This window comes from Giraffa tippelskirchi, chromosome 8 (assembly GCF_054371585.1).
Source record: "Giraffa tippelskirchi isolate mGirTip1 chromosome 8, T2T-mGirTip1v1.2.pri, whole genome shotgun sequence".
Lineage (NCBI taxonomy): Eukaryota > Metazoa > Chordata > Mammalia > Artiodactyla > Giraffidae > Giraffa > Giraffa tippelskirchi.
The window spans coordinates 142,151,279-142,177,331 of record NC_137282.1 but is presented as its reverse complement, the minus strand read 5'-3'; the positions used below and the strand labels follow the sequence as shown (position 1 = coordinate 142,177,331).

Genomic DNA, 26,053 nt, shown 5'->3' with positions numbered 1-26,053 from the left:
GCACTGGTCTAAGCTCTTTATAAATATTAACTTAGAATTGTTGGCATAGGTTGAATTAATGTTGCTTATCTCCATTCTCCGGGGGGGGAAAAATGCATTTCTGTTCCTTTAAGGTCGGTCCCCTCTGCAGGGGACCCCAAAGTCCCTAGACCCGTTGCGGGGTAAGAACCTTTCTCACAGGCTCCACCCTATGTCAATCAAAGCCCAGAAAGCCTGAGAGCCAGAGGCCCGGGTGCTAGGCAACGGCAGAGGGCGGGAAGTTTGAACCTTCTGGCAACGCCCCGTATGCGAATAGGCCAATTATCATCCAGTCTTCTCTGTGGCCCCTTTCTCCCTTTCAGTCTGTTGGATCTCCAAGTAGAATCCGGGTTTCTTCGACCAATAGCGGCTAAGAAGGCGGGGCGTGTGCGCGCGCACCCCGCCTTCGTGTTGGCGCACCCGTCCCGCTGGTCCGCGGCTGTTAGTGACGAGGTGTCGCGCACGTCGCGACTCAGGTGACTGAAAAGGCGGGAAAACACTGCGAGTTTCCCGCAACCGGGTCGGGGAAGCCAAGATCGTGAGACTATGATCTTGGGGGCTTGGTTGGCAGGAGGGGAGAGAGGAGGCGTGTAAAACTCGCCCTCCAAAGGACCCTCAGACCGTCTCCAAAACAACCTCCGCGTGACAGGAATGAGGGTGGGGCGAGTGGTGTTTTCCACAGTCTGTACTTAAGTGAAATACCGGAGAAGTCGCCCCTCCAAATGTCCTACTCCTGTAACCACAGGTCTCGAAGGCCCACGCGCCCTTGCCCCTCAGCCCTCTCCCAGTAGTTCTCAGTGGATTTGCTTCTTCTGCGCGCCCCACTACCCCCGCCTCCTAGCAGGTGAGCTCTCGCTCCAGGTCTGTCTTCATTTTCTGCATCCACAGAGCCTCCAAAGCTATGGCCTCGGTAGCAGCGACCCCAGCCAGGACGCTGAACGGACCAGGACCCGGGGAGGCCTCGGCCAGCTTCCCCACCGTGGCTTCAGTGCCGGGCCCCCAGGAGGCCGAGGAGGAGGGAGAGGAGGAGCCTGCTGAGGTCTTGTAGGGGGAGAGGCGCTGTCGGAGGGGCAGGAGCTCGACAGAGCCGGATATTGATTGGAACGCCTGATTGTTAGAATATAAAGGGGCTGGGAAGACCTTGACTAGTCACTTCCCTCCGCTGAATGGGGGTGATGATACCTATCCCTGAGAATCAATAAAATAATTAAAATTAAATAAGACATGGCCCAACCCTGTACTTATCAGTGGTTCAAATATTAGTTTCCTTTCCTCCTTGCCTGACAGATTCATCTGTGTGTCCTGTGGAATTCAGGATACCTGGGCATTGCCTATTATGATACTAGTGACTCTACCATCCACTTTATGCCAGATGCCCCAGACCACGAGAGCCTCAAGCTGCTTCAAAGAGGTGAGGACAGAACTAGGAATTCCTCTACGCTGGCACTGGAAGTGTATTTCACTCATATGGCTTTACCTGACTCAATCTATTTTATTAGTTGACTCCTAGAGGCTCCCTTTATTGTTTTCAGGAATTCATCTTGTTATTCACAAATATATCAGGTACAGGAGATATAGTCCTGGGTAAATCAGTCATGTCTGTCCTTTAGGAGTTTACAGTCCAGTGAGAATCTCATGGGCACCCCTCTTCCCTCCCACTACCCCATCAGTCTTACTGCTCTTTCTTTTTCTAATCTCATATGTGACTCCTACTTCTGCTCCCAATGTGGAGGGCCCTCCCTACTCTTGGAGGAAATAAGTTTTTGAGGAGTGAAGGGAGATAACAAGGGGAGGGTTACAGGTTCCCTTTTAGTCAAGAGATAAAAGATCCTTGAACTCATTTGCTCTCCATTCTCCTTCCAAGTTCTGGATGAAATCGATCCCCGGTCTATTGTTACAAGTGCCAAACAGGATGAGAATATGACTCGGTTTCTGGGGAAGCTTGGTAAGCACTGAAAAAGGGAAAGAGGAAAAACGGGGAAGGACAAAATTATGGAATGTTCCAGAGATTAAAGGGTCTTGTGGGGAGCTACAGCCAGGAGATCAGAATTGTGTGAGAAGGAAGATGGGAAAGAGGCAAAAGGACTACAATGTACAGACTGATGGCCCTTTCTTTGTTTACTTTACAGCCTCCCAAGAGCACAGGGAGCCTAAGAGACCTGAAATCATATTTTTGCCAAGTGTGGATTTTGGTATCTCCTCCCTTTTGCTTTGCCCACTCCCCCATCCCAGTTATGTGACTACCCTTTCTCCTAACTCCAGTTTCATCATCAGAGGTCTTCTCTCAGCCCTGTCTCATTCTAAACCTGTATGTTCTTCAGGCCCCATGACCAGTCTCCCCACGATCTCTCCTAATCACTACCTTTAATAACCTGCAGTTTAGGCTTGTTTAGGGATGAGGGCCCTCCCTGAAAGAGGGCGTGGTAGCATTTTTTGGTCAGTTTTGATTGTTGGCATTTTCCCCTTTAAGCCAAAGCCATTTGCCCCTTAGTAAAAAAAAAAGGCACTGCCTCAGTTACCTTGTTGGTCTAGAAGGCACTTCCATTATCTTCCCAGGTTTGTAAAAAGGACAGGGAATGTTCTATCCTAAATTCCTCTATTAATATGATGTTTTGACCCCAAATCCCCAATTCCAGATATCTTACTCGCCTGAGCCGTTTATCTTTCTCAGCTTATGTTCCCAGTGAAACATCTTTATATTATATGTAGACTAAAGAGAGAGTCTAAAATTTGGTTCTTGTCTCAGCTTTCCACCAATTGCCTGTGTGAATTTGGCAAGCCACATCATCTCTCTGTTTTCTCATTCTTAAAATAAGGTGAAGATTGGGGCTACAAGATCTTTCCCTCCCGTTCCCCCCTCAAAATAGGCCTGGAGATAAGCAAACAGCGCCTCCTTTCTGGAAACTACTCCTTCATCCCCGACTCCATGACCACCACCGAGAAAATCCTCTTCCTCTCTTCCATCATCCCCTTTGACTGCCTCCTCATGGTGAGATGGGTCTTGCGAGATAAGGGCTGGGATGTAGTAGATTAGAAAAAGGCACAAGCACCTAGACACCAGGGTTGGGTCCTGGAGGTACTAGCCCAGCTCTGGAAAATAATAGTTCTTCCTGGTGTTGTCCAGCCACCAAGACACTGGGATTTAAGCCCAGCTCCATTACTGATCTCCTCCTAGGTTCGAGCACTTGGCGGACTGCTCAAGTTCCTGGGTCGAAGAAGAATCGGGGTTGAACTAGAAGACTATGATGTCAGTGTCCCCATCCTAGGCTTTAAGAAATTTGTGTTGTAGGTGACTTACCCTAACCTCAACCAAAGTAAGGTGGGATTGGGAGGCCCGGAAAGTAAGGCAGGTTGGGGAGTGGTGGCAGTGACCCATCTGGTAAAGTGCTCCAGGACACACAAGGGTTCCTGAGAGGGTGTGGCGCTCTGGGGAGAAAACTGAGACAGTCTTCTCGAAGGAGGTGCGACTTAGGAATGAACTCAGACCCCTCATACCCCAGCCACCTTCCTTTCTGCTTGTTTTCTGTCCTCAGGACCCATCTGGTGAGCATAGATCAAGACACTTACAGGTAAGGAGATGGAAGCAGGCTGTCATCTTTGGGGAGGGAGAAGGATTAAGCTTAATGCTGTAATAATCCTAATGGGGCTTCAGTTTCTTTAATCTATAAGATCTCTCTCCCTGAAGGAAAGAGAAGTCAGAGGTGAGAGGAGAGAAGAAAAACACAAAGATGTTACACTCCTTTTCTAAAGGGAGAAACTGAGGCAGAGAGCAGTGAGGGACAAACCTTGCATCAAGACTTGATCTCAGGAGGGGTTCCCAATCCCCATTCCATTTTCTCAATCACCTTTAAAAACCCAAATGACCCTAATTTCTCCCTGATAGTGTTCTGCAGATATTTAAGAGTGAGTCTCACCCCTCGGTGTACAAAGTGGCCAGCGGACTCAAGGAAGGGTTCAGCCTCTTTGGTAGGTGTGCCCGTCCCTCATCCCACACTGCACAGGCCTGCCAGAAAAGCAGCTGCCTCCAGAGACGGATCCCAGCCCCTCTCTTCCCACTTTACCCCACTCTAGTCCAGCTTTATTATCTTCTTTGTACCCTTTTTGAGCTTGGGCATCTCCCCGAAGCCTTATCCAGTATAGTTGTCCCATGTCATTTGCATATCATTCTCTACTTTACCAACTCCGTCTTTATTCCTTGGGTTTGTATGAATGTTTGTACTAATGATGTACCTGTCTAGGGACTTTGGGAGACCCTATGTATAGAGGAGAGTTATGTAGTTGCATAACTCTTGTGTTTGTTTTGTATAGAGTCTTATCTCTTACAGTTGTCTCAGGCTTTAGGCTGTGTTGGGAACATCACCCAAGTATCCATGTGGTTTCACTGTGCATCTCAGTGGATTGGGTCTAATGTTTACGTATATGTGTTGGGCTTTTTGTGAGTCTAACTGTGCCTACTCTGAGTATTTTTCTGGCTGAGTGTTCCTATGAGTGCTCATTCCCTTGCCCAGGCTCATGTAAGGTAATCCCAGCTCAGACTTGTGACCAGACACTGGCTTTGGCTGCCTTTGTGTCCTATATCTGGGGACTAACCCCCAAGCCAGCCAGCCCAACACCCAAACCTCTGACCCCAATGCCTCAGCTTAGATACATCCATACATTCCTTTCTCTGCCCCTGCTTGTAACAGGCTCACTCCCTACCCCAACAGGAATCCTCAATAGATGCCGCTGTAAGTGGGGAGAGAAGCTACTAAGGTGAGCGAGAGTCACACATTTGCATGCCGCCTATAGCCTCAAACACACCACCCTTAACAGTAATGAAAACAGCTGCCCTTTCTCAAATGCTGGCTAAATGCCTTTAGTCCTTACAACGACCCCATGTGGTAGTTAGTGTTACTCTCATTTTACATTGTCAGCACAGATACAAACCCATTGATGACACATGGACTTTCACACATACTTGCAGCAGAAACACAATCACAAGACAGCAGTGTACACATGGTAATATCTTTAATGATTAAAAACACACTTCAGATGTGAGCTGTTCTCTGATGACTTGCAAATTAGTATCTCTAGTTCTGAGCTTCACATGTGGAATGCTCTTTGGCCCATCATTACCACCTGCAATTTCCACAGGAAGCTCAAACTCAGAGCATCCAAACTGATGCCCACTGGCCCTGTTCTTACTTCCTGCATTCCCTTTTCTGCTTAGTGGCATTGCTGGCAATATAGTTTTTCAAACTCTGAACCTTGGATTGATGCTTATCCCTCACCCCCCATATTCAATTATTCACTAAGACCTATTGATTCTATCCTGAAATGTCTCTCCCAGCCATCCCCTTCTCCCTCTTTCCTCTGTTCTGATTCTGGCTATCTTCATCTTTAACCTGGAGCATTGCATTCACCTTCAAATTGGTGTCTCTGCCTCTATACTCTTCTTTTCCCCAATCTATTCTTCATTCTAAAATAACTGTCATTCCAAAACAGAAATCTGAGCATGTCACTCCCCTATTTTTTAAACCTTAAGTAAAAGCAAAAGACAAACCTTAAGAGGCTCCCTCATTACCTACAGGATGAAGATTTTCATCTTTAGCAGTATGATGCTCAGGGTCCCTCAATTTTAATTTCAAGACTTATCTCTTCAAGTGTATGGTTATTTTTTGTTGTTGTTGCTGTTTGGCCACAAGACTTAGGATCTTAGTTCCCAGACCACGGATGAACCTGGGCCCTCACAGTGAAAATGTGGTGGTCCACTGGACCACCAGAGAATTCCCCTTCCAGTCTACATTTATGCTGTTCCCTTTAGAAGGCCTTTCCCCTGTTCTTCACCAGTCAGAATCTTACATCCTCTTCAAGGTGCAACCCAACTATCACCTTTTTGGTGAAGCTTTCACAGGCACCTCTGAGTGTGTTGGCATGCATCTTGCTGTGTGGTCACATAGTGCTTATTTATGTTTTTTAATTGCACTATCACATCAGGTTGGAATTAGCACTTAGTGAATCTACTTGCCTTCTGTGCAAGTGAGTGAATGCTATGCCATGGCACATTCCTGTTACCTCAGCACATAACTCTCTATGAAGTAGAATGCAAGCACACTGGTTACATCATCTCTAAAAAGTTAGGAAACCTTTGCTAGCCTGCAGGTACACAATCCTTTTCCCATGCCACCTGCCTGCAATCTATATCTTTTGGAGGTTAATTTAGGATTATCTCTGAAATCATCCCTAGACAATTGGTGAGGTAATTTAATTACCCCTACATTCTCTAGTTCTTCAGGTACAGATCTCTAATCTCAATGAGAGATGAAAGGAAAGGAATTCTCAGAGGGGAAGAGAACTGAATAAAAAATGAGGGAGAGTGCAGATTCCCTAGATAGGACCCCACAGGGCATTGAATCACAACCTCATGATCAGCTAAGGGCCCAGCTGATCTAAAGCCAGACAAGGAACCTGGAAGGTGACTGTCACAGTATGGTCTGAAGAGTGATGTCTGAGCAGTCTGGAGATCTGATTTTGAAATCCAGCTGTCCTTCTTACTAGTGGCATGACTTTGGACAGTTTGCTTATCTTCTAAGGGTCTCATCTCCTCAACTGACTTGAGCCTGACTTGACTAAGACCTCCAGGCACTCGAAGTACATGAGTCAGAGACACTCAGGTGTTTTATAAGGAAGCCTGTCTGGTGAGCCCATGTGCTCTCCATGTGGGGAGGGTATTCACAGACTGGCCTACACTGCCTCAGGCACCCCTGCTCCCTTGTGTCTCCCCTGCTCCCCAAGAACCAGAGGTGCCTGAAACCCACCCTCGAATCCAAATGAGTCCTCCATTTCATTCTAACCTAGGGTGTTCTAACCAAGAATAAGTGGCCATAGACTCAGTGTGAGATACACATTCTTAGGCCCCAGTGTCTCCACAGGTTGGCTCTTATACAAAATGGTATGCCTAATGGCTTGCTCTAATACAGGAAAGAATCCGTGGGCTCCCAGGTCATTATAGAGTCTCACTACTCTTCATGGCCATAGAGAGATAGGGGTACCCTCCCTGAATTAGACAAACACAGATGATACATTTATTTCTGTTTAAGAATTTGTCAGGAAATAATCTCAGCCACATAAAAAGTAGTAATAATAATATAAACCTCTGTGTTTCTACTAGCCAGTTTAAAAACAAGACAATGTTGTGAAGCTCTTTGAGTACCTCTACCCAATACTTTCTTCCCTGCAAGCATTACCTTGAGGACTTATGAATATGAATTGAGGACTTATCATTCTACATGGAACAGTTACATAGTTTCATAGGAAGGACGTGAAAAGACAAATATCTGTGCTGTTTCACAGCTAAATACAGATATGCAAACTCTTTCTGTCTGACTCCTACTCAGCTGCAGGGAGAGCTAGAGTGTTGGAATTCAAATGCCTCAGCACGCTGCTCTCCCTTTAAAAATATTGAAAAGCTCCATCACATATCCACAGGGAACGACACATGGTCGTATCCATCACAACCAAGATACACAGTCACAGTTGTGCTCTCATCCAGGGATTTTCAGTAGGTGTGAGTAAACACACCTGCATAGGTAGGACACTGTACTTACAGTATGTACCGATACACATTGCCACCATCCCCCAGGGCCTTCCAAGGGCACATTTTCCCAAATTGAGATCAAGACACTGATGAGAACAGGTGTAATTTCTATTCTCCCCACTCCAACCCTCACTTCCAGGCTGTGGTTCACACGTCCAACCCAGGACCTCGGGGAACTGAATTCCCGTTTGGATGTCATTCAGTTTTTCCTGTTACCTCAGAATCTGGACATGGCTCAGATGCTGCACCGATTGCTGGGTCACATCAAGAACGTGCCTGTGAGCCCAGGTTGGGAGGCGGGGAGTTGGGAAGGAGGCTGAGGAGTGGTGGGTATCTTGAAGGCTACTAGAGTGGGAGAAGGAAACCAGCAACTGTCTCTTTGTTCAACTGTAGCTGATTCTTTTTTTTTTTTTTTTGTAGCTGATTCTTAAACGCATGAAGTTGTCCCACACCAAGGTCAGTGACTGGCAGGTTCTCTACAAGGTAAGACCTCCCTTCTTGAACCTAGAAATCCAGGTTAAGCCCCCAGCATGTGTCCCAAACCCTCTTTACTCTTGTCCCTCTGTCCAACTGTACCCCAACACCTTAAAAAAAAAAAAAACAACTTTGTAGTGTGGAAATTGTCAAAAAAATTTTAGAGAGAATAATATAATGAACCCTTGTGTACCCACCCGGAGAAGGCAATGGCACCCCACTCCAGTACTCTTGCCTGGAAAATCCCATGGACGGAGGAGCCTGGTAGGCTGCAGTCCATGGGGTCGCTAAGAGTCGGACACGACTGAGCGACTTCACTTTCACTTTTCCCATTCATGCACTGGAGAAGGAAATGGCAACCCACTCCAGTGTTCTTGCCTGGAGAATCCCGGGGACTGTGGAGCCTGGTGGGCTGCCGTCTATGGGGTCGCACAGAGTCGGACACGACTGAAGTGACTTAGCAGCATGTACCCACCATGTAGCTTTAACACTTTGACTTATGCAAATCTTGTTTGATGTATCTCTTCTTTCACTTTCCTTTTCTTGGATTATTTTGAAGTCTAAGCCATCACATCACTTCACCCATAAATATTTCAATATGATTTCTAAAAGAAAATTATTTTTTAAAAAAGAACAATACCACTGTCTCACCTAAAAATTAATATTTTATTATTGTCAATTATCTCATTTAGATTTTTATTCATCTCTGTGATGGTTTTTTAAAATTTTAAATTATTTATTTATTTTTGGCTGTGCTGGGTCATCTTTGCTGTACAGGCTTTTCTGTAGCTGTGGCGAGTGGGAGCTACTCCTCTCTAGTTGTGGTATGCAGGCTTCTCATTGCAGAGGCTTCTCTTGTTAGGGAGCACGGGCTCTCGGATGCGCAGGCTTCAGTAGTTGCAGTTTCCGGGCTCTAGTGCGTGCATGCATGCTCAGTCGTGTGCAACTCTTTGCACCCTCATGGACTGTGGCCCACCAGGCTCCTCTGCCCATGGGATTCTCCAGGCAAGAATACTGGAATGGGTTGTCATTTCCTCCTCCAGGGGATCTTCCCAACTCAGGGATCAAACCCACATCTCCCACATCTCCTGCCCTGCAAGTGGATTCTTTACCACTCTGCCACCTGGGAAGCCCTTCCTAGGTTTTAGAGCACAGACTCAATAGTTGTGCACTGGCACAGGCTCAGTTACTTGGGCTTAGTTGCTCCAAGGCATGTGAGATCTTCCTAGACCAGGGATCGAACCTGTGTCTGCTGCATTGGCAGGAGTATTCTTTACCACTAAGCCACCGGGGAAGCCCCATGTTAGTCTTATTCTGTGAACTTCCTTAGTAATTTTAGTTAGTTCCACAATTTGATCAGTCTTTTTTGTGAGTAGCCATTGTTTTTGCTACTTGTTTGTTTCCATCATGGCTAGATTATAAGCCCTTTGATTTATATACTCTATATGTCCTTTGACACAGAGTAAGGTTCAGTAAATGTCCTTTGGATTGGGTCTGTGCACTCAATCTAATCCCTGGTTAGAGCAGCCACCCCAGGTCACTGACCTTCAGGCTGGGAATTAACTCTCAGTGACTCTCACCCGTCCTGTCTTCATGCTCTCTCACCCAAATGCTGGCATTGCCCCTACTGCCTATTTACTTCTTCTCTGCCTTTCATATCCCTATTTCTCTTTCTCCTTCCTCTGTACAAACTTCTCTCTTGGGACATTGTACAAATCTCTATCAAAGCACCTACCACTTTATTTTTAAATATTCTGGGTATATTTCTGTTTTCTTCACTCGACTGAGAGCCCATGTGGGACAAGGGACCCTGCTGTCTTTGTTGTCTTCAGAGTCTCAGTGTTTAGTGTGATGCCTGGTGAAGAGTTTTGCAGATGCTATTTTCTCTTGGTTTCTTTTTTGCTTTTGAGAGCTCCTCTGTCTCTGTTATTATGTTTTCCCCTATTGGTCTTTGTTCTTCTCCATCCAGCCCTGTCCCCTTGCCTCAGCCTGGCCTGGGTACAGGCCACCCTCCTCTGTCCATTTCTCCCACAGACAGTGTACAGTGCCCTGGGCCTGAGGGACGCCTGCCGCTCCCTGCCCCAGTCCATTCAGCTCTTCCGGGACATTGCCCAAGAGTTCTCAGATGACCTGCACCACATTGCCAGCCTCATTGGGAAAGTGGTGAGTGGCAGGAACGAGGCAGATCTCCTGGGAAACTAGGGGAGAGGGACGGATCTGAATAATGGAGAACAACGGGTGGGGGCTCTGGGGAATATGGTGTGGAAGACGAGGAAGCATGGGAGACACTGAGGTCAGCTGGATGGCCAAAGGATGGGATGGCAGACATCAGGGGTGTGCTTTGAGGCCTAGAGGGTCAGGGTTAAAGCCAGGACTGAAGGGCGAGTTGGGGCCCAGGTAGAGGTGAGGAATAGGACGAGATTGTGCTGGATGGAAAGAACCTGGATTTCTTGTCTCCTCAGGTGGACTTCGAGAGCAGCCTTGCTGAAAATCGCTTCACAGTCCTCCCCAACATAGATCCTGAAATTGATGAGAGTGAGTGTTAGGTGTACGGATGGGCCCCTGAGCCCTGAAACATGAACCTTGCCCACGATGGGGTACCGTGCTTGGCAGGTGACCCCTGCAAGTGGGGATGATCATCACAACCAGGGTGGGAGCCTTACTTTTGATATCTACGTGTCTTCCCCGCTCCTAGAAAAACGAAGACTTATGGGACTTCCCAGTTTCCTCACTGAGGTGGCTCGGAAGGAGCTGGAGAATCTGGACTCCCGGATTCCTTCATGCAGTGTCATCTACATCCCTCTGGTGAGGGCAGGAGGCGGGGACGGTGCACTCCCCGGGGAGGTTAGGGAAACATGAGGCTTAGGACGGACACATTGGTAGATAAGAAAACTCCTGGAGAAATCAGAAGAACATGAACACTCTTTGGTGCTTAGGCCCCTGAGGGAAGCATTTGGGGGACACAGGGGACTCTGGCTACTTCTAAAGAAAGTGCCCAGAGCATCACTCCTTGCTTTATCTCTTCTTTACTCTCCCCAGATTGGCTTCCTTCTTTCTATTCCCCGCCTGCCTTCCATGGTGGAGACCAGTGACTTTGAGATTGAGGGTCTGGACTTCATGGTGAGACACTTGACCTCTGTAGGGGGCGATAAGGAAAGGCAATCAGCAGCTGAGGGAGGGCGTTTCCCCATCAGCTCTGCCCAGTGTGGGATCCCTCTTTCATTGTTGTATCTTTACCAGCTCTGAGACAAAGGAGAAAGAAATTAAGGCCGGGGCTGGGGTGGGGTGAGAGAGGATGAGGATGGAGAGGTGCACAGCCCATAGCTTTGAACCCTTGTACCCAGTTCCTCTCAGAGGAGAAGCTGCACTATAGAAGTGCTCGAACTAAGGAGCTGGACACACTGCTGGGGGACCTGCACTGTGACATCCGGGGTGAGGAGAAGCGAGTGGCTGGCGCGGACCGGGCAGTGTGGAGGTGATTCCGATAGGCTCCTTTCCTTCCTGCTTTTCCCTCTCTCTCTCTGACTCTGCCTTTTCTGAGTGTCTCTGGATTTCAGATGGTTTCTAGGTTCATCTGCTGGCTTCTTTGTCCTCTCCTTTGTTCTCCCCTGGAGCTGATACCAGCTCCTTCCCTCCCCTGCTCCCAGACCAGGAGACCCTGCTGATGCACCAGCTGCAGTGCCAGGTGCTGGAGCGGGCAGCCGTCTTGACCCGGGTGTTGGACCTTGCCTCCCGCCTGGACGTCCTATTGGCTCTTGCCAGTGCCGCCCGGGACTACGGCTACTCAAGGCCCCGTTACTCCCCACGGCTCCTCGGGGTACGAATCCAGAATGGCAGGTGAGGACAGAAATGGGTGGAGGAATAGACATGGGGGGGCCCAAAGGCCCCATCTTCTGGATCCACAGGCCACATGCAAGGTAACTTTCCACTGGCTGCAGGCATCCGCTGATGGAACTCTGTGCCCGAACCTTTGTGCCCAACTCTGCAGAGTGCGGGGGGGACACAGGGAGGGTCAAAGTCATCACTGGACCCAACTCCTCAGGGAAGAGCATATACCTCAAACAGGTAGACGAATCTCTGCACTCTCTTCTCCATCTTCTCCATCCCCGACCTCCCAGTCAGCCCAGGTCCCCACATCTCTTCTCCACTGTGCTCTGACCCCACGTGTCATGAAAAGACTCACACCCGCTGTCCCTCTCCCTGCCATGTTCTCATTCTCTACCTGAGGAAGGGCCGTGTGCTAATGACCATCCTCTGACCTGAATCCTCCTCTCCCACCTCTGAGGAGGTCCACGCTGTTCCTCAGCATGCCTCAGCCCACTCCCTGCCTCTTTTCACTGACTCTAAAGTGAGCTGAAGGGGCTGTTAAACTGTGTCCCTCTATCTTGATCTATCATTCTCCCCTGAGATCAGCCTCACCTTCACCTCAGCCCACACCACCGGGTACTGTACCTGTCTCCTCCCTTATTCAGGTAGGCTTGATCACATTCATGGCCCTGGTGGGAAGCTTTGTGCCGGCAGAGGAAGCTGAAATCGGGGCAGTAGATGCCATCTTCACTCGAATTCACAGCTGCGAATCCATCTCCCTTGGCCTTTCCACCTTCATGATTGATCTCAACCAGGTCAAGAGGAAGCAGGGTTGGGGGAGGGGGTAATGGGGAGGGAACCCTAGCCCTGAAAAATGGTCAGAACAGGAAAAACTTTCCTTCTGCTGCCTGTTCTCTATGCTAGGGGCAGGGAGCACCCAGTTCGGAAACCAGGAGAATCAATACCATGAACCTTGCCAGTCCCTGACTTTGTGTGAGGCACTGTTGTCAATGAAAGGATGAATAAAACATGGGTCTTGCCATTAAAGAACTTGCAGTTCAGTAAGGTGGACACATATTCAAGCATCTTTACTCGCAGGCACACTGGTCAGTGCCAGGCCTCGAATGTTTATGAAACTCTCCCTTATCCTCTGGGTGCCCAGCAGGTGGCGAAAGCGGTGAACAATGCCACCGAGCGCTCGCTGATCCTTGTGGATGAATTCGGAAAGGGAACCAACACGGTAAGGGCAAAAGCTGATGAGGAACTAAGGAGAGGAAAATGAAAGAGGGTGAAGGAGCAGGAGGGTGGGGCTGGCCTCTGGAAAAGAATAGGGGTGTGTGGGCATGAGGTGGGAAAGGCCCGGCAGGAGGAGGGGGCGCATGGGGCACCTGTGGCTCCACACCTTCACCCTGTGCTCCTTGCAGGTGGATGGGCTCGCGCTGCTGGCTGCTGTGATCCGACACTGGCTGGCACTTGGACCCACGTGTCCTCACGTCTTTGTGGCCACCAACTTTCTGAGCCTTGTTGAGCTGCAGCTGCTGCCGCAGGGGCCGCTTGTGCAGTACTTGGTGAGGAGACCTACCCAGCTCCCCAGGGGCCCCGAGGCTGAGCATTTCCCAGAGTTTGGAACTGGCTCCTGCATCAGAACAGGGACCGTGTCCCTTCCCGTTTCTTAGTCTCAACAGCAACTGACCAAGGGTATTGGGGCAGGAAGCAGAATGACTGATGAACACTGTCCCTTTTTATTCTCTTTGAAGACCATGGAGACCTGTGAGGATGGGAATGACCTTGTCTTCTTCTATCAAGTTTGCAAAGGTGTTGCCCGTGCCAGCCATGCCTCCCACACAGCTGCCCAGGCCGGGCTTCCTGAGAAACTCATTGCTCGCGGCAAGCAGGTGAGGCCCGAAGAGCAACCACCTCCATCAGGGCTCGCATCTGCTGTCCCTGCTTCTCTCAGGGGTCCAGATTTCTGGGCCTATGGAATTTCTGACCCATACTTTCTCTTTTACCCAATACCCACCCCCATCCCTACCCCTTCCTCCTTGGTTCCAGGTTTCAGACTTGATCCGCAGTGGAAAGCCCATCAAACCTGTCAAGGAGCTGCTAAAGGAGAAGCAAATGGAAAAGTGAGTGTGGGCCCTGGGTCCTTGTTCTCAGGGTCCATGTTCTGCAGCTCCTCTGCCCCTTCCAGGGACTCAGACAGCCTCTTTGCCCTTTAACGATTCACAGTTTCTTCCTGAAATTCCTAAATTCTCAAGGTCCTGGATTTCCTGTGCTGCATCGTCTCCCCTCTGCTCAGGGATTCTGTTATCCATCCTCCCCCAAACCTCACTCTTTTCTCTCCCTTCAGTTGCCAGACATTAGTAGATAAGTTTCTGAAACTGGATTTGGAAGATCCCAGCCTGGACCTGAACATTTTCATGACTCAGGAGGTGCTGTCTGCTGCCACCACCATCCTCTGAGAGACCACCATCCTCTGAGAGTCCTTCCTGGGCCCTCCTCCAGGTCCCAAACCCCCCAAGGCTGCCAGGCCCCTTGTTTTCTTACCTCCCTCAGACCCAGAGTGCTCAGTTTCCCTGGAAATTCTGTTTCATGTTAGTAATAAAGCTTATTTTGGAGAAAGTTGTTGTTTCCTTAGACCAGCCAAAACAAAGCAAAGCAAGTAGGAAAGAGATGAAACAGGAAGCAGCAATCTACAGAGGAACCTGCCTTGCCTCACTGTAAATACAGTATCACTGCTGGAGGGAGGCCTCGGGCTCTACCAGGGGGACTTTATGAGAACCAGCCCCTACAACAGGCCCTACAAAAACAGATGAGAGGGAAGACAGAAGCCCAAGATGTTCTTTTCTCTCAAAGTAGGAACACCCTGGCCTCAGACAGACCCAGCTGGAAGGCCTCTGAGAGGCTGAAAGATTAGGCAGGACCAGTACAAGGCTGGGGGAAAGGGAGGGCCCAGCCCTGCACCAGTGGGCGTGGCTCCACCCTTCCCACCTCAGAGCCATGGGGAGCCAGGGTCCTGGTGGGTGGCCCCTGGTGCAAGCCCCCTACACAGTTCTGTTGCTGCCACTGGAGACAAGCCGCCAAGACCCAGGGGCCCGGAGCTTCTTTATCTGGGTGAGTATCAGTCCCACAAGAAATCCCGGGGAAGCCCATCTCCCTAGATCAGTCTCCTACAGTCCTCGTCAATTTTGAGGACTCATAGCTCCAGCCCCCTGCTTTCGCTCGCCCTGCAGGTCCTCAGTGGCCAGACAGTGAACCCAACCAGACAGTGAAGCCAAGCATGGCCCATCGCCCTGCTGTAGAGTGAGTCAGCCTTTGCTCCTTGCCCTTTCAGCTGCAGAGGATGCAGGCACTGGAGCGGGAGCAGGACGCCCTTTGGCAGGGGCTGGAGCTGCTGGAGCATAGCCAGGCCTGGTATGAGGGCCGTCTAAGGGAGGCTCAGCAACAGCAGCTGCACGTGGGGGCCCTTGGTGAGGTACGGGGCTGACCCAAGGTGGGGGGGCAGGGGTCGCAGGGACAGGTGGACACAGCCTGACACCATCCCGGAAAGGCAAGAGTTAATGGACAGGGATCAAGAGTGGGAAGCAGCATTGTAATGACAGGATGCCACCAAGTGTTAGGTCGGTGTTCATAGTTGGGCCTAGAGGAGGCTGGTCGGCATTCTATTCAGAGGGACACAATTTGGATCACTCCATGGAGCTGGGGGAGTGGCCTGGATTGTTCCAATGAACTGGGATGGGCAGGGAGGATCCATAAAGAATAGAGAAAGTGGGGACTATGCCATTTGAGGAGCTGAAGAACTGGACTATTACAGAGATGAAGCAGAGAGTACTGGAATTGCCCACCTGCCTGGCAGGGAACCAGGATGAGGGGTCTGGATGGAGGAGAGGAATGGCCTGTGGTGACAGGAGAAGAGTGGCAGATGGAACTCAAGTTTTCACCACGGTGTCTGCCTCCAATTTCTCCTTTAGAATTTTCTAACGGATTTACACTCAGAGCCTGGTGGCCCTCAGTTAGCCCAGATTCAGAGAGTGAACATCTGCTTGCAGAATCTGCTTCAGGGGAAGGTGAGTTTATTGTTTTTAGTTTAGACTTTTGGGAAATGGGGATGAAGAGGGGACTTGGGGTCAGCACTTGTCTAACAGAATATCGCATTTCCCCCCAGTTCTTCCCACATCCCCCAAACAAAGCTAGTTCCTGCACCACCCAGGCCTGGAAGGGAAGGCCAAGGAAACAGGACATGTGGCGGCAACAGGTGAGTGGTGGGGGTGGGGGCAGGAGCCGGCCAGCCGTGGGAGTGAGGAACACAGATGTCCAGACTGTCTCTCTCCTCTTCTCCAGGAGATGTCAAGGCAGCAGAAAGGAGGCATTCAGCCAACAGGGGAGATGGCTCAACCAGGCTGCCCCCATGGACGGAGGGGTCCTACCCGTGTCTAAAGGCTCCTTTGGTCCCCTCAGTCATGCTGGAGAGACTGAGAGAACCCCCAGCCTCCTTATTCTGACTCAACAACTAAATGGCTCTGGGTGGCAGGTCAACTGAAATCCTAATATACTGGTGTAAAGTTTCCTCTCTGCTCCTGAAAACTTCTGTTTCATCTTTTTTGGTATTTCATGCTCTCACTCTTCCCTATGCATGCATGCTCAGTTGCTTCAGTCATGTCTAACTCTTTGCGAGCCCACCAGGCTTCTCTATTTATGGGATTCTCCAGGCAAGAATACCTGAGTGGGTTGCCATGCCCTCCTCCAGGGAATCTTCCTGACTCAGGATCAAACCCATGCCTCTTATGTCTCCTGCATTGGTTCTTTACCACTAGCACCCACCTGAGAACCCCACCCCTCCACCGCCCCCCCCCCTTTCCAATACGATGTACATAAGTGATCTTTCTCTGAAATCTCTTTGGGGAGAAGACATGTTTATTGGCATTGTCCTTCAATTTTAAATACAAAAATAAAATAGAAGCCTCTCCAGAATTTCAAAAATAAAATAGGAACATCTCCAGAATGTCAATAAAGGCAGTTCTATAAATAACACTTTGGGTAGGAAGTGGGGAACCCTTCTCCCCACTTCCAGTCTTAGTCACTGCCCCACATTCTTCCCCTCCACCTGAGCTTGGGAGAGAGCATGAATAAGTAGTGGAATAAAGATGCTGCAGAGAAAGAGAAAGCAACTGTCTCCAAAAATGAGTCTGTTAGTTTTTTTTTCCCCCACAAGGGTTAGGGAAAGTGCATTGTGGGAAATCCATTGCCCTCTATCCCATTCTTGGAAAGAAAGGCAAATGGATGAGAAGGAAAACCTCTATCCCACCTAGAGAGGTAGAGGCCCCTCCTATCTTCTCACCAGTGGGCAAGATGGTGCACAGCACTGGAGACCCTTCCCTCCAGGGGCTGCTGCATCACCAGGGGCCGAGGAGCAGAAGCAGCATCCCCCCAAATGTGGTCCACCAGGGGTTGCCCACCAGCCCTCCCCCAGCCCTTCCCTGAGTCACCAACGTGGAAAGATGGAAGGCAGGGCTGGTGGTGGTGAGGACCGAGTCAGTCGAGTAGGCGGGAGCAGGGAGCTGGTCCTGGGGAGAATTAGAGACTGTCAGGGTGGTTGCCCCCAGATTAATCCCGCACCACCCTCCCCTTACCCTGCCTATCCTGCAATGGAAAGTGGGGGCACTCACCTGCAGGGCGGACGCCCGCACCAGGAGCCGGAGGAAGGCATGGGTCGGGGGCATCGTGCTGGCTTCTCCATCCTTTGCAGTCACCGTCACCATCACCACGGAATCAGAGGCGGCTGTGTCTGGTACCTCCAGCCACAGGTGCCCCCAGGCAGACTCGTTCTGTTCCAGATGAACCCTGGGGAGTGATGCCAACATCTGGCTTCAGCCACACTCTAAATAGCTGGAAGCCAAGGGGAGGTGGGGAGGGAAGCAAGGAATCTGAGCTCCCATCCCAAAGGGCCAGAGGAGCACGTACCAGATCCCATGCCTGGGCACAGAAAGATGGGACCAGAAGGGAGCAGGAGGTTTCAGGGGCTTCACCTGGAGAGGTTAGAGGTGATGGCGAAACTGGGTTTGGCAGACGTCCTAAGATGGAGATCCTGAGGGCCTGAAAAGCTGGCGATGCGGAGGCTGAGCGGGGCCGTGGTGCCTGGCACCAGGAAACCCGGGGGACCACTGAGCTGCGGAGGAAGGCTGGTCAGGGGAGGAGCAGGGCTGGTTCTCTCCAGCCCCAGCCGCACCTTTCCGCGGCCTCTCACCTCCAGCAGGACTGGAACTACAGCGCAGGGCTGGGGGGCCGCCCGGTGCAGGCCCCGCCCCTCTCTGTCCTGGCCGACCAGCTCCAGAGAGAAGGGTCCCAAGGTTGACAGAAGGGTGGGCGGTAGAGAGGCAGCGAGGAGACCTCGCTCTGGGGGTCCCCTGGGCTCCAGAGGCACCCGGCCCAGCTCAGCACCCTGAGGGACCCCTCGGAAGACCACGTGGGAGAAGTGCGGCAGAGGGCCTCCAGGGTTTCCTCTGGAGCCCAGCCCTGTCACTTCTACCAGTAGCTGGGTCTGGAGACCTGGACAGGGGACGGGAGGGGAGAACAGAGATCGGCGTGAGACTTAGAAATAGGGAGAAAAACATGAGCGGCTTTGAATAGTGGTAGCTCTGGGCCATGTGGATGGGGAAAAGGGGTTACCTCTAGGGGGTACTGATGGGCAGGGCCAGCAGCAAGTTCTGGGATGCTGGAAATATTCCATAGCTTGAACTGAGTGATGGTTATTAATATGTAAAATCCACCCAGCCTGTACACTTTAGTGCACCTTATTAAATGTGGTAACTCAATAAAAAGTTACATATATACATGCAAGTTAGGGGTGGGGCTAGATGTACCTGCAACTGGTTGAGTCAGGGGGTAGAGGCCAGGGTGGGGTCCATCCTCCATGGGGATCCCAAAGTGGAAGAGGAAGTCCAGGGAGGTCTGGGCTGAGGGAGGGTAAAGGCAGTCAGAGACCCTCCCGCGATGAATGTGACTGATATTGCTCTCTGGTCTCCCCGTCCCTTTCCCAGGAATATCATCCTCCTTACCTTGCACTCTCACCCGGGGGGTACCCTTGGCTGTGACTTGGATCTCCCAGGTTCCTGACTGTGGAGGGTCATTCACGCTCACCATCCAGAACCGCCCAAAGCGGCGAGTGTGACCTAGAGGCCCCTCACCTTCCTCCTGGCCCTGGGAGACCCCTGGGTGGGTGTGTGGGGTGAGAGATTGGCACAGAAGAATTCCTTTCGCTTCGTACATTACCCCACCTTCTTCAGTCTCTATTCTTCCCACTGCCTTGAGACACACACAGGGAAGTACCTGCAGGGTTTCTGATCCAGAAACTGCTGACCTCCCCGTGGATCCGGACCGTGACCTTCTGGAGCAGTCCATCCACTCTGAACACAAGTGGCCTCTCAGCCACCACAACACGGGGCTCCAGGGGAAGGGTCACCTTGAGGGGGTAGGACCGAAAAATGGGGGAGAAGAAAAGACATGGGATGAGGTGGGAACAAAGGCAGGAGAGAGGCAGAGACAGAAAGAAACGAAGGAACACATGGAGAAGGGATCCCAGTGAGAGAGGAAGGAGCAGGGGTGGAGCTATGGTCAATAACAAAGCTGGAGGCAAGGGATTAAGGATGACGCAACCACCTCCTGCCCACCCCATAAGAGATGGCAGGACTTCCCAGAGGAGCCATGAGGACAGAATACTGGAGGTCAGGATTGGGGGGGACAGGTAGTACTAAAATGGAAGAAGCACGATAGAAGAGGGTAGCCGTGGATCTCAGAGGGAGAGAAACTTCCTTCCCACCCTTCTGCCTGGAATGGCAACTCAGCAAAGGGAACCATTCCTTATGAGAAAGAGAAATGCAGTGTCGCCCGTCCCCTCAGTTCTTAGCTGAGCCTCCACACGTACTCACCAGGTCAGCTATACTGTCCCCAACAATGGCCGCCACATCCTGAATGTACTGGTCCTCAGTGAAAATCACTTCTCCTCCTGAGGCCAGGGCCACCGTCTCGTATGGCTCAAAACGCAGAGGGGACAAGACCTCACGCCGGGCCCGGCCCTGAGCCCTAGATGGGTCCTCAGTTACCAGGAACGTGACCTGTGTCGGAAGAGAGGCCAGTACTTGAGGTTTCTACTTGCTATCTACCATTGTAACCAAGGATCTCCTGTGCTCTAGCTCTCTACAGAGCTGACCATTGGTGATAAATTCTGTCTCCCCTCTGGCTGCTACAGCATTAAGAGCAGGGCCTCCCACTCTAGGATTGTTAAAGGGATTTGGAAATGTTACAGTCATGATCAACTTCTTTCCCCTCCAAGCCAAGGCTGGTTTAACCACCCTAGTGTGAGTGTCACCCTTGTAATGAGAGTTGCCCTGGGGTTTCCCACATCCCTGGGTACCTAACATTGAGTCTCCCACCAGCTATGCTCACTCTGCAACGCCGTTCCTGCGTCAGAGATTCCACCCGGTTGGTGAGAAAGACGTCCTTGGGGGAGGCATCAGTGAAGACAAAAATGTCTGAGAGTGGAGGTGTGTGCAGCAGAGCCAGCTGGCAGGGAGAGAAAAAACTGGTAGTAAAAAATGACAGCCTTCAATGAAAAATAAATAAATATTTCAAAAATGGTGGCAGTAGGGGAATGGACAGAGCAAGGGAGGACAGAGTAGAAGGCAGTATGGCCCTGAAATCTGGAATGAAATGAGTGAGACTAGTTTCTGAAGATGGGATGGAGGGGAGGGTCCTAGGGAAGCTCTAGCTCCCTTGATGGTGGGGCCTAGAGAGGGGGTAGGGGGCGGGGAAGGGTGGGGAGAGCAGACCTCCAGGGCTGACAGGCACATCTCTGGCTCATCTCCACCTCCCAAGGCATGCATCTCTTTGAGTTGTTCCCAGAAGTTGTCAGGGTCACTTGTTGTAAAGACAGGGCCAAACCCTGGGGAATGAGGTTGAGAGAGTGAGGAAAAGGCTTCCCTCTTTCCTGCCCAGGGCCATCTCCCCAGTCAAGAGGCCCTGCAGTATTCCTTGGGTGGACATGTATTGAGATAACAATATTCTTTTTTTTTTTTTTTTTAACAATATTCTTTATATTTATACTGACAGGATAGGATAAGGCAGGGCTTAGGTACCTCTGATGGGAAAGTGGACCTCATTTCCTCACAAATGGTGGTACTTCCTGTGGTCTTGAGTGGGCCTTTTTTGGGTATATGTTTAAGTATAAAAACAACTGGTGAAGCAACATGGAAGGACCTAGAGATTATCATACTAAGCGAAATAAGTCAAATATCATTATGATATTCCACTTGTATGTGGAACCTAAAAAAATGATACAAATGAACTTATTACAAAACAGAAATAGATTCAAGGACATAAAAAACATATTTATGATTACCAAAGGGAAAGGGGGGGAGAAATTAGGAGTTTGGGATTAAAAGATACATACAACTATATATAAAATAGATAACCAACAAGGACCTATTATATAGTACAGGGAACTAGATTCAATATCTTGTAATAACTTATAATGGGAAAGAACCTAAAAATGATATATATAACTGAGTCACTTTGCTGTATATCTGAAACACTGTAAACCAACTATACTTATCAATTACAAAAAAAACAAAAAACCTGAGTCCTCAGTTTCCTCACAGAAAAGCCAGAGAAATAATAGTGCTTACCTCAGAGAAGCCTATTGAGATGATTGAGTTGATTTTGTAAATTTCAGAACAGTGTTTCGACACATAATAAGTGCTAAATTCTCAATTATTTATTTATTCATACCCTTATCAAATATGTGATAAGCTCCTGTTGAATGTCAGTCACCATGAGATTTATATAGGTGGATCAGACTCAAACCCACTCCTTAGGGAAGTTTCAATCCAAATTTTATTTGATGATCATTTCAACCTTGGGAGATAGTCAGGATAAATACTGACCCATTTTATGGATGATGAAGTTGAGGAAAGAGAGGTTAAACAAACAGGCTAAGGACACATGGTAAGATTGGTCAACCCAGGGCAAATAATCTGACTTCTAAGTCAGTGGGGGAAGGAATGTGATGTAAGTAGCTGTCTTAGATATTTCATAGAGGCCTGGACACACCAACTTCCCCATCTTCATCCCAACCTCCACAGGAAATGGAGAGAATTGAAAATGACTTATTAGGATGGATGCATAACAACTCAGAGGCTGCCTGCCTAAGCACCCGTCATGATTAAACTCCTATGGCAAGTGTTATCATATTGGAAACAGTGGAAGAAGTGGCTGATAGTTCCCTATATGCATAGAGGTACCAATAAAGGACAAGGATCCTAGGAAGTGCCTCCATTCTATTATGGAAGTGAAGCCATGAGGCCCACTTCCCTACCAGTGACATTACCTCTTTCCCCAGACTTGCATCCACTCTCCTGGCCAGACCACAGTTACCTGGATCATGGAATGGCACCAGGACATAGTGAGTGGGCTCCATGGGGGTGCCCCGTCGCTGCTCCACAATGTGACGGGCCTGGATCTTGGCAGCATTGATCTCCTCGCCCATACTGCCTGTGGTATCCAGGACGAAGCTCAGGCTGGAGGCTGGGGTGATGTCCAGCAGCCTGAGAAGCAGGCCAGAGATACGGTGCACAGTCTGCACACTCATCCCCAGGCCCTTGGTTTCGCAGCTCCAGAGCACCTACCTATTAAGGAGCCCAGCTCCAGGAGGCCACTCACCTGGAGAAACCCCTGTCTCCCAGGCGGCTTCGTAGGAGGTTGAAGGCCTGGATGGAGGCCATAAGGGCCAGTTTTGCAGCCTGGAGGTGCAGCATGTGGTGCGGGGAGAAGCCTGGGGACGTGCTATCCTTGTTGATGCCTCCCCGTGGCGGCTGGGAGCTGCTCTGGTCAAAGTGGCCCCCGTGGCTACATTTCCCTGGGTTGGGGAAATGGATCTGAAGGGTGAAGGTAAAAAACCCACTGCCTTCTAATAAAATGAAGCCCTTTCTGACTTGGCCTGACCCTCTCACTCCTCAGGAAAGGATCAGCAAATTAGGACATTTTGCAGAGGGCAAATCTGAAGTAAATCTGGAATGGTTGGTTACAACAGCACGTGGTAGATCCCCTGATCCCTCAAGTTGGTCCCCAGAAGCTCCCTTGGGCATTGAAGTCTTATCAGCTCTGTAAGAAGCTGTCCCCCCTGCACTCCAACAATCATGGCCACCTCGGTGGGCCTTCAGCCAGCCACCTACCCCCTTCCCAGCATCCTTTCCTTCCAAGAAATGATACCACAGGATTTTAGGACAAGGGCCTACAGGACTAAGGTCCTTAGGAAGAGGGTCAGGGGAGAGGAAGGGACTTCACCCCTTACTCCTGGGGGTCTTCCCATCTGGTACCTGGAGGTTTGGGGGGATGAGTTCCAAAGTAGCCAGAGGTGAGGAGTGTGAAGCCCAGCAAGTTCCCAGGGCAGCTCAACTTCTCACAGTCAGAGCAGGTAGGATCACCCGCTGGGAAGAGAGGACAGGGATCCAGCACCCATGATTCTGCTGCCCCTGACATTTATCCCAGTCCACCCAAACTTCTTCAGCTTTTCCTCCCACCTGGAACAAGATGAAAGCCCACAGGTACTCTTCATGGGTACCTTTCTAGGCTTTCTGAACTAAACCCTGGAGTTTATGGCTGGCAATGAGACTCGATATTTGAGACTGAGAATGTGCTAGAAAACCATGGGGACCAACCCTAACAGGGAGTATACCCTCTGTTTGCTGTGGACAGGAAGTGTACTTGTAATAAACAGGAGGCAGCTTCTGGGTCACAGTTCAGTTGGAAGGGGGACTGAGAGAGAGAGTCCCTTGCGATCCAGTACAGGGAGGAAACCTCATGAAAGAGAACTCCCTGTGGTCTGCAGAAATGGTTCTGGCTCTGTCCTCCCCTGCATGATCTTGGGGAAGCCAGCTAATTGACTGGCCTTTGGTTGAACTGAGGGACTTCACAGGCTGTCTCAGATTTGAAACCACGTCACCTCCTAGTCGACCTCAGGATGTGACCCAGTGGCTGGATGGGCTGAGAGGAGGTGGTACTGTGGGCTTCCCCCTTAACAGCAGGGGCACGGCCGTACCTTGTGCCAGGCTCCGGAGCTCCTGCCTTGGCCAGAGGAGGTGAGGGTGTGGCTGCTGCCTCCCCAGTTCCACCCAGTTGCTGTGACTGTAGAAATCCTGGTCCAGAAGAAAGACAGGGAAGAAGCACTAGCTGACTGCTCTCGCAGTCTCCAGCCCTAACTGCCAGTCCTTCCATTTCCCCAGCCTGAATGCCTCCTCCCGCCCGGCTGCTCCTCCAGACACTCCATGTCCCCTCCAGTGCTCTCTCCCTTGCCGGGAATAGAGCTCTGGTGAAGTGGGAGCCTCTCACTGTTTCTTCCCATCTCACTCAGAGCCCAACCTAAGGCCTTTCAGTGGCCTGCATGGCCCACCTCTGGACCTCAGCACCCTCTTCTCACTCGCTTCACTCCAGCCACAAAGGCGCCCTGGCTGTTCCCACAGGAAGCTGCCAGTTTGGAGGTGGGGTCTAGGGAATAGCCCCAGGGTCTTTGCAAGCAGGGCCCCAGCCCCTTCTACAGTAGGGGGAGGCATGACTAAGAAAGCACTATCCGGGAGTCCAGAAGACTGGAAGCGAAGACCTCTCTGACCACGACCCCCAACTCTGTTCTCACCTGCAGGGCGTGAAGCGCAGCCCCCAGGCGCTGGCGAGCCAGGGTGTAGTCAAGGGCTCTGGCTGCCGCCATAGTCTCCTGCAGAGCCTCCACCAGGCGTGTGCGGCCCTGGCCCAGCCGCTCGGCATCAAAGTGCAGGTCAGGGTCATTCTTGGAAGTTGGCAGGAAGTCCTGAGCGGCATTGGCACGAGACACCTCTCCTAAGGCTGCTCGGAACCGCCGGGAAGGAGACCCAGGTCCAAAGTAGGCGGCAAAGAGGTCATCGGCAAGGAGGGTGCGGCCCTGGGAGAGTGGGAGGGGCAGGGGTTCCAGGGAAGCCCCTTGGTTGGGACCATTGCCCACGCTCGCCCGGCTCTAGCGCTCAAGGCTGGATGTGAGAGGAGCTGAGGGTATTGGGCCCTACAAGGGAGGGGCAGTCCTGGACGTCTGTAAGGAGGGCGACTCCTGATAAGACTAGGACTCCTGGGCACTGTTGCTGTCTGGAGGACAGGAGGGAATGTGTGTGGGGGTCCCTTCTCTTGGCAAGCAGGACCCTCAAGTAGCAGAGGTCCCCGGAATGGCGGAATCTGGTGGGGATGCGACCAGACCCAGGGACGCTCACCAGGAAGTCCTCAAGGCGAAGGGGGGGCCGACCTGGGGGCGGCTGCTCTAGGAAGAGCTGCAGGGTGACGTTGAGCGCCGCCTCCTCGGTCAGGTCCTGGTGGGTGATGGAGCCAGGGGCCGCCAGGAGGCTCCAGATGTTGGGGAAGAAGGCAGATGCGGGAGGCGGCAGCAGCTGCAGCAGCAGCAGCACTGAGGGGCCCAGGTGGGGTAGGGGCACGTCCGCGGGGAGCATAGCTAAGACATGGACCTGAGGGACAGAAGGCACTCGAGAGACGAAAGGAAGCAGCAGAGACTCAGGCCAGGACTGGCTTTGTTTGTCTCCATGGGCACCTGCTTTGGCCCTTTATCTCCTCCGGCTGGCTTCCCCGCCCCCCCACCTTCAATCATTCAGCAAACCTGAGGGCCTATCAGGCCAATAGGAACTTACACCTGCCAGGGTGGAGTCTGAGGCTCCTCCTCCAGGACGCCCCCCCCCCCCCCCCGCCATTGGAAGTCCCCTCTCTAGGCCTCTCCCCTACCTGGTTGCTGGGTCTCCGGGCAGGACCGCGGGCCGGGCGTCACAGGGCACTTAGGTCAGAGTTATAATTAACCTAAGGCCCTCAGTGGAGGGGGAGGGAGGCCCCGGCAGGGTGGGGGCAGGACAGGCGGCCCCTAGCCCCTCTTCTCACGCCTGCCCGGGGCCACAAGCAGCAGCCAGCACCAGGGCGGGCCTCCCTTGGCCGCAGTGCGGAGGTGAATGAAGAGGCAGGAGGAGGAGGGAGCGAGCGCCGTGACTCAGGCCTGGCTCAGGGCCAGGGCCAGGCCCAGACAGACGCACCTCTACCCACCAGGACCCAGTGCCTCATGCCCAGCCTGCTGCCCTCCTGTTCACACTGGCACCTCTGAGGATCCAG

At 51.2% G+C, this 26,053-nt stretch overlaps 3 protein-coding genes across 17 annotated transcripts; 2 read left to right on the top strand and 1 right to left on the bottom strand.

Annotated features, from left to right (window-relative positions):
• The first annotated feature begins 420 nt into the window (after nt 1-420).
• MSH5 (mutS homolog 5) lies at nt 421-14,497 on the top strand. 13 transcript variants are annotated; one of them, XM_081522459.1, is made up of 25 exons: nt 421-494; nt 907-1,057; nt 1,306-1,429; nt 1,883-1,963; nt 2,148-2,210; nt 2,886-3,007; nt 3,194-3,303; nt 3,552-3,587; nt 3,902-3,984; nt 4,725-4,770; nt 7,734-7,872; nt 8,015-8,077; nt 10,103-10,231; nt 10,531-10,603; nt 10,764-10,873; nt 11,108-11,188; nt 11,413-11,500; nt 11,716-11,905; nt 12,007-12,133; nt 12,541-12,690; nt 13,041-13,115; nt 13,300-13,443; nt 13,633-13,770; nt 13,928-14,001; nt 14,226-14,497. In XM_081522459.1, exons 2-25 carry the CDS (start codon nt 920-922, stop codon nt 14,335-14,337), a joined length of 2,496 nt encoding a protein of 831 aa, XP_081378585.1. In that variant the 5' UTR covers nt 421-494; nt 907-919; the 3' UTR covers nt 14,338-14,497. The 13 variants fall into 13 exon arrangements, with proteins under 13 accessions (XP_081378585.1, XP_081378584.1, XP_081378593.1 ...); XM_081522458.1 differs by having other exon boundaries at nt 13,038-13,115; XM_081522467.1 differs by having other exon boundaries at nt 421-763.
• A 95-nt stretch (nt 14,498-14,592) lies between these two features.
• Nucleotides 14,593-17,056, top strand: SAPCD1 (suppressor APC domain containing 1). The gene is made up of 5 exons (XM_081522483.1): nt 14,593-14,989; nt 15,210-15,350; nt 15,847-15,942; nt 16,041-16,130; nt 16,217-17,056. The coding sequence occupies exons 1-5, from the start codon at nt 14,876-14,878 to the stop codon at nt 16,310-16,312; spliced, it is 537 nt and encodes a 178-aa protein (XP_081378609.1). The 5' UTR covers nt 14,593-14,875; the 3' UTR covers nt 16,313-17,056.
• VWA7 (von Willebrand factor A domain containing 7) lies at nt 16,772-25,854 on the bottom strand. 3 transcript variants are annotated; one of them, XM_081522473.1, is made up of 17 exons: nt 25,679-25,854; nt 25,159-25,407; nt 24,558-24,839; nt 23,967-24,063; nt 23,245-23,355; nt 22,589-22,784; nt 22,304-22,473; nt 20,701-20,813; nt 20,318-20,434; nt 19,801-19,986; nt 19,202-19,334; nt 18,931-19,083; nt 18,736-18,828; nt 18,120-18,421; nt 17,902-18,041; nt 17,542-17,716; nt 16,772-17,439 (listed from the first exon to the last, which is right to left on the bottom strand). In XM_081522473.1, the coding sequence occupies exons 2-17, from the start codon at nt 25,390-25,392 to the stop codon at nt 17,269-17,271; spliced, it is 2,673 nt and encodes an 890-aa protein (XP_081378599.1). In that variant the 5' UTR covers nt 25,393-25,407; nt 25,679-25,854; the 3' UTR covers nt 16,772-17,268. The 3 variants fall into 3 exon arrangements, with proteins under 3 accessions (XP_081378599.1, XP_081378600.1, XP_081378601.1); XM_081522474.1 differs by lacking the exon at nt 25,159-25,407 and having other exon boundaries at nt 25,588-25,687; XM_081522475.1 differs by lacking the exons at nt 22,304-22,473; nt 22,589-22,784.
• Nucleotides 25,855-26,053: the final 199 nt, after the last annotated feature.